Here is a 12,923-nt window from a genome sequence, read left to right as displayed (position 1 = left end):
AGCAGTTGATATTATTATTTTCTTTTCTTTTTTCCCATTGTGCACAAGACACCTGTCTGAGTCGCGCCTGTCTCTGGACTATTCCATTGGAGGCCATGGGGATGGCACAGTCATCACTCTTTGACGTGATACTGAATCTGTGTTTGGTTGTGTAAAAATAATGGTGAAACACTAAAATCGAATATTATTTTATAATAAATACACTTTCTCCCATGTTGTTTCTGAACCGTGGACAGCGACCAATACAATCTTCAGTGTGCCGTTGCTATGTGCATAATAGTAAAATTAACCAGCATATTGGGATTGAGAACGATATGGCGGAGGAAACAGCCTTTGCTTTAAAATACCTATTCGGACTGGATTAGTTTTTCTGGGGGTGGTCTGGGGATTTTAATTATGTGTACAAACGCCACATCTGTAATTTTAGTCCCGTCCGAATCTGCCATGTCAGTAATTCGTACAGGGCAGGAGACTAACAATTCCAGCCAGAATAACCTGCTTTTTTTTGGAGAACTCTAAAGGTCCTCTCGACATCCTTGTGTTTTCAGACAAATGTCTTTGACAGGTGTTGCTCACGGTTTGAGCAAGAAAACTATAACTGATTCCATAAATTGAACGAAGTGTTACCCATAGCCTATTCTGTAACCCTTGCTGTTAATAGATCGCAAAGCAGCATATAACTGACCTAAACGTTTGGAAATGATAAATTCACTTTCTCATCCATAGCCTTAAAACGCATCTCAAGTGTACTGTTTAGCTCACATCTGAAGGCTATGGGACATTTTTGACTTCCACTGCAGAGCACAAAAATATGCTAATGATTATGATCACACTTCCACAATTGAAATATAATGGTGACACTATAACAAAGCTGATTTTGGTGTGGTTTAGAAACTTGGGAACCAAGCTCGAGTTATCAGTGTCGCCCTGTTATTGTCTAGACTTGTTGAAATTTCTTCATGCCTAGAACGAAAAACTCCAGGCTTCTGTCATAACTGTCATGGAGGGAAAAAAATTAATTACAGGGTGCCGTTTCGGGAAAAAGAATCCCGTCCGTATCGTCCTCTGGAATAACAGACATTCTTGGGTAATTAATTACATAACCAACGTTCTCCAGTAATACTGGTCCCGTGCGAATATGGCTTAGCCTTATTGTCTGAGAAAATTGAGGAGTGGGCAAACCAACTTAATTAGGTCTATAATCAATAGCCTAACTGTTAAATGTGCCTGGCTTTTACAAAAAATCTATATATAGTACCAGTCAAAAGTTAGGATACACCTACTCATTCCAGGGTTTTTCTTAATTTTTTACTATTTTCTACATTGTATAATAATAAGACATCAAAACTATGAAATAACACATATGGAATCATGTAGTAACCAAAAAAGTGTTAAACAAATCAAAATATATTTGAAATTCTTCAAAGTAGCCACACTTTGCCTTTGACAGCTTTGCACATTAACAGGTGTGCCTTGTTAATTTGAGGAATTTCTTTCCTTCTTAATGCGTTTAAGCCAATCAGTTGTGTTGTGACAAGGTAGGGGTGGTATACAGAAGATAGCTCTATTTGGTAAAGACGAAGTCCATATTATGGCAAGAACAGCTCAAATAGCAAAGAGAAACAACACTCCATTACCTTAAGACATGAAGGTCAGTCAATATGGAAAATTTCAAAAACTTTGAACGTTTCAAGTGCTGTCGCAAAAACCATCAAGCGCTATGATGAAACTGGTTCTCATGAGGACCGCCACAGGAAAGGAAGACCCAGAGTTACCTCTGCTACAGAGGATAAGTTCATTAGAGGTAACAGCCTGAAGAAATTGCAGCCCAAGTAAATGCTTCAGAGTTCAAGTAACAGACACATCTCAACATCAACTGTTCAGAGCAGACTGCGTGAATCAGGCCTTCGTGGTCAAATTGCTGCAAAGAAACCACTACTAAAGGACAGCAATAAGAAAAGACTTGCATGGGCCAAGAAACACGAGCAATGGACATTAGACTGGGGGAAATCTGTCCTTTGGTCTGATGAGTGCAAATTTGCGATTTTTGGTTCCAACTGCCATGTCTTTGTGAGACACAGAGTAGTTGAACGGATGATCTCCGTATGTGTGGTTCCCACCGTTAAGCATGAAGGAGGTGGTGTGGGGTGCTTTGCTGGTGATACTGTCAGGGATTTATTTAAAATTCACACTTAACTAGCATGGTTACCACAGCATTCTGCAGCGATATCCCATCTGGTTTGCGCTTTGTGGGACTATCATTTGTTTTTCAGCAGGACAATGACACAAAACACACCTCCACCTCCAGTGCTGCAACAGATGGCCTGGCTTCCACAATCACCCAACCTCTACCCAATTGAGATGATTTGGGATGAGTTGGCCAACAAAGTGAAGGAAAAGCAGCCAACAAATGTTCAGCATATGTGGGAACTCCTTCAAGACTGTTGGAAAAGCATTCCAGGTGAAGCTGGTTGAGGGAATGCCAAGAGTGTGCAAAGCTGTCATGGCAAAGGGTGGCTACTTTGAAGAATCTCAAATATAAAATATATTTTGTTTTGTTTAACACGTTTTTGGTTACTACATGATTCCATATGTGTTATAAACATTGTTTTGATGTCTTCACTATTTTTACTATTTTCTAGATTGTAGATTAATAAAGAAAAACCCTTGAATGAGTAGGATTGTGTCCCAACTTTTGACTGGTACTGTATATCTACAGAAATAAGACAATCTTGCTTCTGTCGCTTGTTTGGGTGTTTTGCAGCGGCAAAATGTCGGATAAAGAAATGTTCGCAGATTTGGCTGTGTTTAATCATGGTTGTGCTTTACCATTGTTTCCCCCACTAGAACGGCCTGGTATTAGTTTATAATTTATTTAGTGTTTACGCTGTTCCAAACGGGCTGAAAAATAAGATTGTAATCTAACAGCACCTGTTTGTCACACATATTATGTACGCAGCTCTAGCTCTCATACCCTTTTTTTTCTTGTTCTCTTTCTTATTATTATGATCATTATGATTATTAATAAGTAATGTCGTTATCATTAGTAGGCTTTGTATAGCAGCCTTGTATAACCACCATCGAGCTGTAGGCCTAAGAACACATCCTGTTAAGTCTTCATACGGTAACTTAATTAGGCCTATATTTCTATATTCTATAGAAACGTCCTCTCACTGTCAACTGCGTTTATTTTCAGGAAACTTAACGTGTGTAAATATTTGTATGAACATAACAAGATTCAACAACTGAGACATAAACTGAACAAGTTCCACAGACATGTGACTCACAGAAATTGAATAATGTGTCCCTGAACAAAGGGAGGGTCAAAAGCAACAGTCAGTATCTGGTGTGGCCACCAGCTGCATTAAGTACTGCAGTGCATCTCCTCATGAACTGCACCAGATTGCCTGTCGCGGAGATGTTAATCCACTCTTCCACCAAGGCATCTGCAAGTTCCCGGACATTTCTGGGGGGAATGGCCCGAGCCCTCACCCTCCTATCCAACAGGTCCCAGATGTGCTCAATGGGATTGAGATCCAGGCTCTTCGCTGGCCATGGCAGAACACTGACATTCCTGTCTTGCAGGAAATCACGCACAGAACGAGCAGTATGTCTGGTGGCATTGTCATGCTGGAGGGTCATGTCAGGATGAGCCTGCAGGAAGGGTACCACATGAGGGAGGAGGATGTCTTCCCTGTAACGCACAGCGTTGAGATTGCCTGCAATGACAACAAGCTCAGTCCGATGATGCTGTGACACACCGCCCCAGACCATGACGGACCCTCCACCTCCAAATCGATCCCGCTCCAGAGTACAGGCCTCGGTGTAATGCTCATTCCTAAGACGATAAATGCGAATTCGAGCATCACCCCTGGTGAGACAGAACCGCGGCTCGTCAGTGAATTACACTTTTTGCCTGTCCTGTCTGGTCCAGCGACAGTTTGTGCCCATAGGCGACTTTGTTGCTGGTGAGAACCTGCCTTACAACAGATCTACAAGCCCTCAGTCCAGCTTCTCTCAGCCTATTGTGGACAGTCTGAGCACTGATGGAGGGATTGTGCGTTCCTGGTGTAACTCAGGCAGTTGTTGTTGCCATCCTGTACCTGTCCCGCAGGTGTGATGTTCGGATCCTGTGCATGTGTTGTTACACGTGGTCTGCCACTGTGAGGACGATCAGCTGTCCGTGTCTGTCTCCCTGTAGCACTGTCTTAGGCGTCTCACAGTACGGACATCGCAATTTATTGCCCTGGCCACATCTGCGGTCCTCATGTCTCCTTGCAGCATGCCTAAAGCACGTTCACGCAGATGAGCAGGGACCCTGGGCATCTTTATTTTTGTGTTTTTCAGAGTCAGTAGAAAGGCCTCTTTAGTGTCCTATGTTTTCATAACTGTGACCTTAATTGCCTACCGTCTGTAAGCTGTTAGTTTCTTCACGACCGTTCCACAGGTGCATGTTCATTAATTGTTTGTTTCATTGAACAAGCATGGGAAATAGTGTTTAAACCCTTTACAATGAAGATCTGTGACGCTATTTGGATTTTTACGAATTATCTTGGAAAGACAGGTTCCTGAGGTGTGTGTGTGCGTGGGCGTGCGTGCGACACACACACACACACAGTTGAAGTCGGAAGTTTGCATACACCTTAGCAAAAATACATTAACTCAGTTTTTCACAATTCCTGACATTTAATCCTAGTAAAATGCCCCGTCTTAGGTCAGTTAGGACCACAACTTTATTTTCAGAATGTGAAATCTCAGAATAATAGTAGGGAAAATTATTTCAGCTTTTATGTCTTTCGTCACATTACCAGTGGGTCAAAAGTTTACATGCTACCAAATACTAATTGAGTGTATTGCCTTATAAATTGTTTAACTTGGGTCAAACGTTTCAGGTAGCATTCCACAAGCTTCCCACAATAAGTTGGGTGAATTTTGGCCCATTCCTTCTGACAGCGCTGGTGTAACTGAGACTTAATTCTTGGGTCTGGCCTGAAGCTTGGCTAGTGAACATGCAACATTGTATAACATTTTCTGGACCCTCAGTTTCCTGCGGCAGTGAGCTCGGGGCAGACACAGCTGTTGGCTATATGTGCAAGGATGAGAAGCAGTGGTGGACTTGGGCAGGAGCTCACCAGAGCTGAGTACCGGCACCTCAAATGTTCTACTGCTTGACCTCCTGTTCCTCTTAATAAAATATTAGCTCAAAAGTATTGTGGAGCTCTCTCACCTAAATATAAACAGTACAAGCACCCAAAATCCGTACCGGAACCTATTTCAGTCCAAGTCCAGCACCGATAACAAGTAATTAAGTCGGCCCATTTTATGACGTTTCCACTGGATCAGAGCATTACATTTTTCCCTTTCAAGCTGAGTGGTTTTGAAAGGGAGAGAGCTTGAAATATTTTTCAAATACATTTAGGAACTATTGTAATTCTTAGTGGATGTAAAAACAGACTTTGTTTGCTTGCTGTTTGAGGTGGTGAAAACATTACTTCGAGATTTCCATAGGTCATTAGTGGTGGTGCGTTCAGCCAATCAGAAATATCAGATCCTCAAATGGGCACATTTTATATGCCTACGTTTGCCCACAGGCCAGGTAGCCTATAGGCCCACTTCTATGTGTGCGCGTCCTTTCTCAACATTGACAGGTGCCCCCCAAACAAAGGACAATGACTAAATTGACAAAACTGGTAAATGGAATGAAATAAACCTAAACTTGTTAATCACAAGTGTAGCATAGGTTGTGCACTCTGACAATGATAGCGGGAAGACTGGAATAATAATATTGATTGCATTAACAGAAATTACCATAACCAAAGTAACAAATTAGATTTAGATATTATAGGAATTAACATAAATGTACTACTGGGGATGTATTTAATGGGAAATTGATATAAACTAACAAACACAAACAATTCACACAATAAAGTTCTAAAACAATGAATGTGCACATATTGTCAGGAGAGGCATTCTGGAGAGGCAAGTGCATTGTGCATCTGGGCGCATTGTCAATCTGACATCTGCTTTGGCCATGCAGCATTTACAGTGATGCAGCATTTACAGTGATACGGCCTCAGCAGAAGTCAGGGCTATCATACTCGCTGAGCAGTGCAGAGCTGTCGTCAAGGAAGAGTGTGTTTTCTACAGGATGTACCGCCCCCACCTACCAATCATGTCAATGCGGAGATATACAGAGCCCTCTGCATTGTCCCCTCTCCCATATGGAGCCTCCGACCATGTGTACTGTATTTAACGTGTGTTTTGGGATTCAAACCCCCCCCATCACCTTGTGTACTGTATTTAACGTGTGCTCTGAGCTTGTAACCCATCACCATGTGTATGTACTGTTCATACTGTAACCTGTTCTCTCTGATCTCTCCCACCCACAGTGGTTTCAGGAGCCAGAAGAGGGAGGCGGCTGTGGCCCGCGTGTTGGACGGACAGGAGCTGAGATTCTTCACCCCCGTCAGGCGCTCAGTGAGGATCGAGAGGTCTGCGCTCTGCTACCCCGTCTCCCTGCAGGAGCACGACCTATGTGTGGCCTCCTTCAATGACCTGATGGCCCAGCAGGATGAGAGAGAGGGGGAAGGAGAGAGGGAGGGACACGGAGAGGGGGGAGGCAGCGCCGGGCCCGCCCCAAACGGTCAACTGTACGTGTACAGAGAGAACGGGGCGCTGAGAGACAACGTCAACATCCAGCTGGTCTACACTGAGGAAGAAGACTAACGGGCTGTGTCCTAGTAGTGTAAAGTGGCTTCCTCTCCTGCTTTACCCTGATCTACTAGTACATGAATGGGGAGGTGCTGGATATGATGTCCACTCACCATCTGGGAATGTAGCTTTCACCTGTCCAGTTGTATGTCCTTCAGTGCATGGTCACATTCCTTAGTGGCGAGCTGTAGTAAAACAAACAGTTCTGAAAGACACCTGGGGGAGGAGTTTGTCAATCTACATTTTTCTGTACAGAATTCTGCAGGAAGAGCCTGTCTCTCCATCTGTCTGTGTTAACAGGGGACAATGTCTGTCTGGAGGGCATGCACAGATGGGTTTCCAACTCGACAGTTACTCATTTGTATGTCAAACCAAAAGCATCCATTGACTTTTTAGATGGACGTTTTTTTTTTAATGCAAACTGTGGTAAGGTTTTTTAGTTTTTTTTTAAGATTGTACATACATTTGAAGTCGGAAGTTTACATACACTTAGGTTGGAGTCATTAAAACTTGTTTTTCAACCACCACAAATGTCTTATTAACAAACGATAGTTTTGGCAAGTTGGTTACGACATCTACTTTGTGCATGACACAAGTAATTTTTCCAACAATTGTTTACAGACAGATTATTTCACTTATAATTCACTATCACAATTCCAGTGGGTCAGAAGTTTACATACACTAAGTTGACTGTGCCTTAAAACAGCTTGGAAAATTTCAGAAAATGATGTCATGGCTTTAGAAGCTTCTGTTAGGCTAATTGACATCATTTGAGTCAAATGGAGGTGTACCTGTGGATGTATTTCAAGGCCTACCTGCAAACTCAATTCCTCATTGCTTGACATCATGGGAAGATCAGAAGAAATCAGCCAAGACCTCAGAAAAAATATGGTAGACCTCCACAAGTCTGGTTCGTCCTTGGGAGCAATTTCCAAATGCTTGAAGGTACCATGTTCATCTGTACAAATAATAGTACTCAAGTATAAACAACATGGGACCACGTAGCCGTCATACCGCTCAGGAAGGAGACGCATTCTGTCTCCTAGAGATGAATGTGCTTTGGTGCAAAAAGTGCAAATCAATCCCAGAACAACAGCAAAGGACCTTGTGAAGATGCTGGAGGAAACAGGTACAAAAGTATCTATATCCACAGTTAAACGAGTCCTATATCGACATAACCTGAAAGGCCGCTCAGTAAGGAAGAAGCCACTGCTCCAAAACCACCTTAAAAAGCCATACTACGGTTTGCAAATGCACATTGGGACAAAGATCATACTTTTTGGAGAAATGTCTTCTGGTCTGATGAAACAAAAATAGAACTGTTTGGCCATAATGACCATCGTTATGTTTGGAGGAAAAAGGTGGAGGCTTGCAAGCCGAAGAACACCATCCCAACCGTGAAGCACGGGGGTGGCAGCATCATGTTGTGGGGTGCTTTGCTGCAGGAGGGACTAGTGCACTTCACAAAAGAGATGGCATCATGAGGCAGGAAAATTATGTGCCAATATTAAAGCAACATCTCAAGACATGTCAGGATGTAAAGCTTGGTCGCAAATGGGTCTTCCAAATGGACAATGACCCCAAGCATACTTCCAAAGTTGTGGCAAAATGGCTTAAGGACAACAAAGTCAAGGTATTGGAGTGGCCATCACAAAGCCCTGACCTCAATCCTATTGAAAATTTGTGGGCAGAACTGAAAAGGTGTGTGCGAGCAAGGAGACCTACAAACCTGACTCCGTTACACCAGCTCTTTCAGGAGGAACGGGCCAAAATTCACCCAACTTATTGTGGGAAGCTTGTAGAAGGCTACCCGAAACGTTTGACCCAAGTTAAACAATTTAAAGGCAATGCTACCAAATACTAATTGAGAGTATGTAGACTTCTAACCCACTGGGAATGTGATGAAAGAAATAGGTGAAATAAATAATTCTCTAAACTATTTTTCTGACAATGCACATTCTAAAAATAAAGTGGTGATCCTAACTGACCTAAGACAGGGAATTTATGCTATGCTTAATTTCAGGAATTATGAAAAACTGAGTTTAAATGTATTTGGCTAAGGTGTATGTAAACTTCCGACTTCAACTGTATATGGATGAGCTATGACTGAGCGGCATAGGCAAGATGGTATGAAATACAGCACATACATGTGAGATGAGTAATTCAAGATATGTAAACATTATTAAAGTGGCATTATTATAGTGACTAGTGATCCATTTATTAAAGTGGCCAATGATGTCAAGTCTGTATGTAGGCAGCAGCCTCTCTGTGTTAGTGATGGATATTTAACAGTCTGATGGCCTTGAGATAGAAGCTGTTTTTCAGTCTCTCGATCCCCTCTTTGATGCACCTGTGCTGACCTGGCCTTTGGATGATAGCGGGGTGAACAGGCAGTGGTGGTTGTTGTCCTTGATGATCTTTTTGACCTTCCTGTGACATCAGGTGGTGTAGGTGTCCTGGAGGGCAGGTAGTTTGCCCCCAGTGACGCGTTGTGCAGACCTCACTACCCTCTGGAGAGCCTTGTGGTTGTGGGCGGTGCAGTTGCCGTACCAGGCGGTGATAGAGCCCGACAGGATGCTCTCGATTGTGCATCTGTATAAGTTTGTGTGTTTTAGGTGACAAGCCAAATTTCTTCAGCCTCCTGAGGTTGATGAGGCGCTGTTGCGCCTTCTTCACCACACTGTCTGTGGGTGGACCATTTCAGTTTGTCCGTGATGTGTATGTCGAGGAGCTTAACTTTCCACCTTCTCCACTGCTGTCTCGTTGATGTGGATAGGGGGGTGCTCCCTCTGCTATTTCCTGAAGTCCATGATCAGCTCCTTTGTTTTGTTGACGTTGAGTGAGAGGTTGTTTTCCTGACACCAAATCACACTCCACACTGTGCTGCTGGCAACAATTTAATTACGTTCTTTCCTTGACGTTTACTGACACCGGCCATATTCAACAGGTGTTGACCATTTGTAAATTCATCAGTTATTCACCCGTACAATTCAGACGAGAGTGCTCTGCAATCCGAACAATATCCAGAGCGAATTTACAAAGCGCCCCATTTGACAATGTCCATTGAGAATGCACAACGAATATACCATTTAGCTAAGCTAAGAATAACGCAAAGAATCAAGTCAATAAACGTTGGATAGCATAGTTAATATACTTATTAGTTCGATATATTAGTAGCCAACTAACGTTAGGTAGCTAGTTAACAAATATTACCGGTACATACTGCCGTAATGATATGCTATGCAGTTCATAAGGATAGCGTAACTAACAAATTGTTATAATTAGTCAAAGCAATGAATTTGTATCTGCTTTCGCATATTTCCAGTCAGCAGGGAAATGTTGCCCAGTTTATCCATGATTGGATTTTTTCATATTCAAGCTGGATTGGTAGAATACCTTTCCGTTACCTTTAGTGCCTCTATGGTTTTGCTATAGTTGACCTCTTCCCTTAGTGCCTCTATGGTTTTGCTGTAGTTGACCTCTTCCTGACCGTGGCCAGAGTGTAGCTGTACTCACTCACCTCTCTAATATATAACAACTTAACCATTTTCTAAGGAAGTGATACCCACTTCCCTGGAGAGTTGTTATAGTATTTATGCCTTTTTAATTGGTAACAGAACCTGATACCTTGTATTAGAACCAATACTGAAGATCTGCCAATTTACTACTGGAGAATATGGGAGTCCTAATGTCCTATACCAGTCTCAGGCTTCAAATGTCACTGTTGTTGACAACACATATTAATAAGTCAGAATTGGGGTCCATCTTCTGTCCATAACATAAATATTTTGTCAATGGTGGGAAGTATTTAGTGCAAGGTAAGCCAGTCTCTGACACAAAACTGTCACGCCCTGATCTGTTTCACCTGTCTTTGTGATTGTCTCCACCCACCTCCAGGTGTCACCCGTTTTCCCCATTAGTCCCTGGGTATTTATTCTGGTGTTCCCTGTTTGTCTGTTGCCAGTTTGTCTTGTCAAGTCAACCAGCGTGAGTTTCTGTGCGCCTGCTTTTTCCTCATCTGTTTTGTTAGTCCTCCCAGTTTTGACCCTGCCTGCCTTGACTCTGAACCCGCCTGCCTGACCATACTGCCTGCCTTGACCTCAAGCCTGCCTGCCACTCTGTACCTCCTGGACTTTGACCATGTTATGATCTTTTGCCTGTCCATGACCATTCTCTTGCCTGCCCCTTGTTTTATAATAAATATCAGAGACTCGAACAATCTGCCTCCCATGTCTGCATCTGGGTCTCGCCCTGTGCCCTTATACAAAACTGTCTTTCTGTTTCCAACAACTGTTGGAACTGTTGAGAAGATATCCTGTATATCCACAATTTACAGAGATCTCTTCCTGCCAAATTTACAGGACAACATGCAGAAAATGGATTGATGTTTTACGCAACTCTTTCATAGTCACTCCACATTGCTGACGGATTCGTTTGAAATGGATGTGAATTTATGACAGACATCGCAGCGCCGGAATTTACTAGAAAATCTATTGACTCACCATTAACGAAGAGACAAACCATCGGCACCTCACGTGGTTTAAAAAAAAGTATCTTTAAATGCTGTCCAAGGGCGTCAACTGTCTCTACCTCGCATCAGTCCGTATGTGGATTGTAAAGGGTTGTTTTCGGTGGAGGTCTGGTTTTCCAACCTTTCCCCGCTGCCCTCTGTTTCCTTGGGTTTGAACACTTTCTAGCGAAATGTCCCTCTTTTCCACAGTTGTAACAAGCAAAGTTAGGGTGTGGACAGACATTATCATCATCATCCCTGTCATCCCTGTTTCTCTATACACTCTATACGTCTATACACACACACACACACACAGTATTTGCTATTTGAAAATAGTAATTTCTTTATTTTTTATTCTATGTAATGTTAAATGTTTTACCCACATGGTAGTTCCTCCTATGCACATTTCTGTGTAGGGTTTACATTTATAGCTGGTTTCACACCCAATCATAACCAAATGTTTTACCAGTACATTTAAATAAATAATTTTATTTTACAATGTTAATATTTTTTCCATAATTTTTATTTTTAAACTTTTATATTTGTTTTCCTGCAGGAATATAGAAAAAAATATATATCTAAGGATTGTGCCTTGGAATCCCATAAATCGTAACCGTGTCATATCATCCCATGGCTGCTTCTCTTCTTCATCAGAGAAACGTAAACCCTGTCTTTAACCTGGATACTTCTGCTTCAACAAAAAGATCCCAATCGGAGATGTCCCTTGCTCTTTCAGGGTCACCCTGGTTCAACAGGACGTTTGCCCTAGAATTACTTCTAGGACTTCCCCTATTCAGAAATAACTCTGCTGCAACAAAGTTTCTAACTAGGGGTGTCGTTGCTCCAACAAAGTTTCTACCTAGGGGTGCCGTTGCTGCAGCAAAGTGTCTAACTAGTGGTGTCGTTGCTGCAGCAAAGTGTCTAACTAGTGGTGTCGTTGCTCCAAAAAAGTTTCTAACGAGGGGTGCCGTTGCTACAACAAAGTTTCTAACGAGGGGTGTCGTTGCTACAACAAAGTTTCTAACTAGGGGTGTCGTTGCTGCAACAACGTTTCTAACTAGGGGTGTCGTTGCTCCAACAACGTTTCTAACTAGGGGTGTCGTTGCTGCAACAAAGAGATAATGTGCACAACTTGTTCTTAGAACAAGATTTTCTATGATGTTTAAAAGAAAATCAGTCTCACAGTGAATTTATCTTATCTGTCCGGAATGACGTAACCACTCACTGACACGCCCGGCAGGTCCGAGGAGGGTCAATCTCTGGTCCATTTTACTCGTAGTGTGTGGGACCCTGAGCCACGTCTAACAGAGCCCCTGCTCACAGTTTAAACTCGGTCTCCTGGGAGCAATCAGCAAGTGGAGTTAGCATCCCACCGCTGCCACCAAATTGTCGTGGAATATCTAATCAAAGGGAAGAGAGAATGCAGATTCTTTCAAACAACACTTTATTATAAGATTTGCAAAAATGAAGCAAATCAACCATCACCAAGAATGGCTCAGAGTTGAAAAGCTTAACAAACACAGCCAGGTCTCTGCTTTTATAGAGAAAATACATACAACCCCTTTCTGTATCGGTGGCAGTCAGCAGATGGTGTGTAAGGTAATTAGTTGTCTGTGCAGACTAAAGACAACCTGAGGGCTCAACCATCTAACTGCATTCACAACAGTAAAACACTATATTGTGCTCCTTTCTGCAAGTTTCC

General features: G+C 42.5%; 1 protein-coding gene across 1 annotated transcript in view; it reads left to right on the top strand.

The window, feature by feature from the left end:
- The window catches only part of ckap2l (cytoskeleton associated protein 2-like), a 29,599-nt gene extending 18,669 nt beyond the window's left edge, over positions 1 to 10,930 (top strand). The window contains exon 9 of the mRNA XM_014143358.3: positions 6,390 to 10,930. Coding sequence (XP_013998833.3) covers positions 6,390 to 6,726 — 337 coding nt within the window. The 3' untranslated portion in view covers positions 6,727 to 10,930. The remainder of the gene's footprint in view (positions 1 to 6,389) is intronic.
- The last annotated feature ends 1,993 nt before the right edge of the window (positions 10,931 to 12,923 follow it).

The sequence above is a fragment of the Salmo salar genome, chromosome 15 (genome assembly GCF_965601325.2).
Source record: "Salmo salar chromosome 15, fSalSal1, whole genome shotgun sequence".
In the NCBI taxonomy this organism is placed as follows: Eukaryota; Metazoa; Chordata; class Actinopteri; order Salmoniformes; family Salmonidae; genus Salmo; species Salmo salar.
The sequence above is the reverse complement of the archived record's forward strand: the minus strand, read 5'-3'. Positions and strand labels throughout refer to the sequence as shown.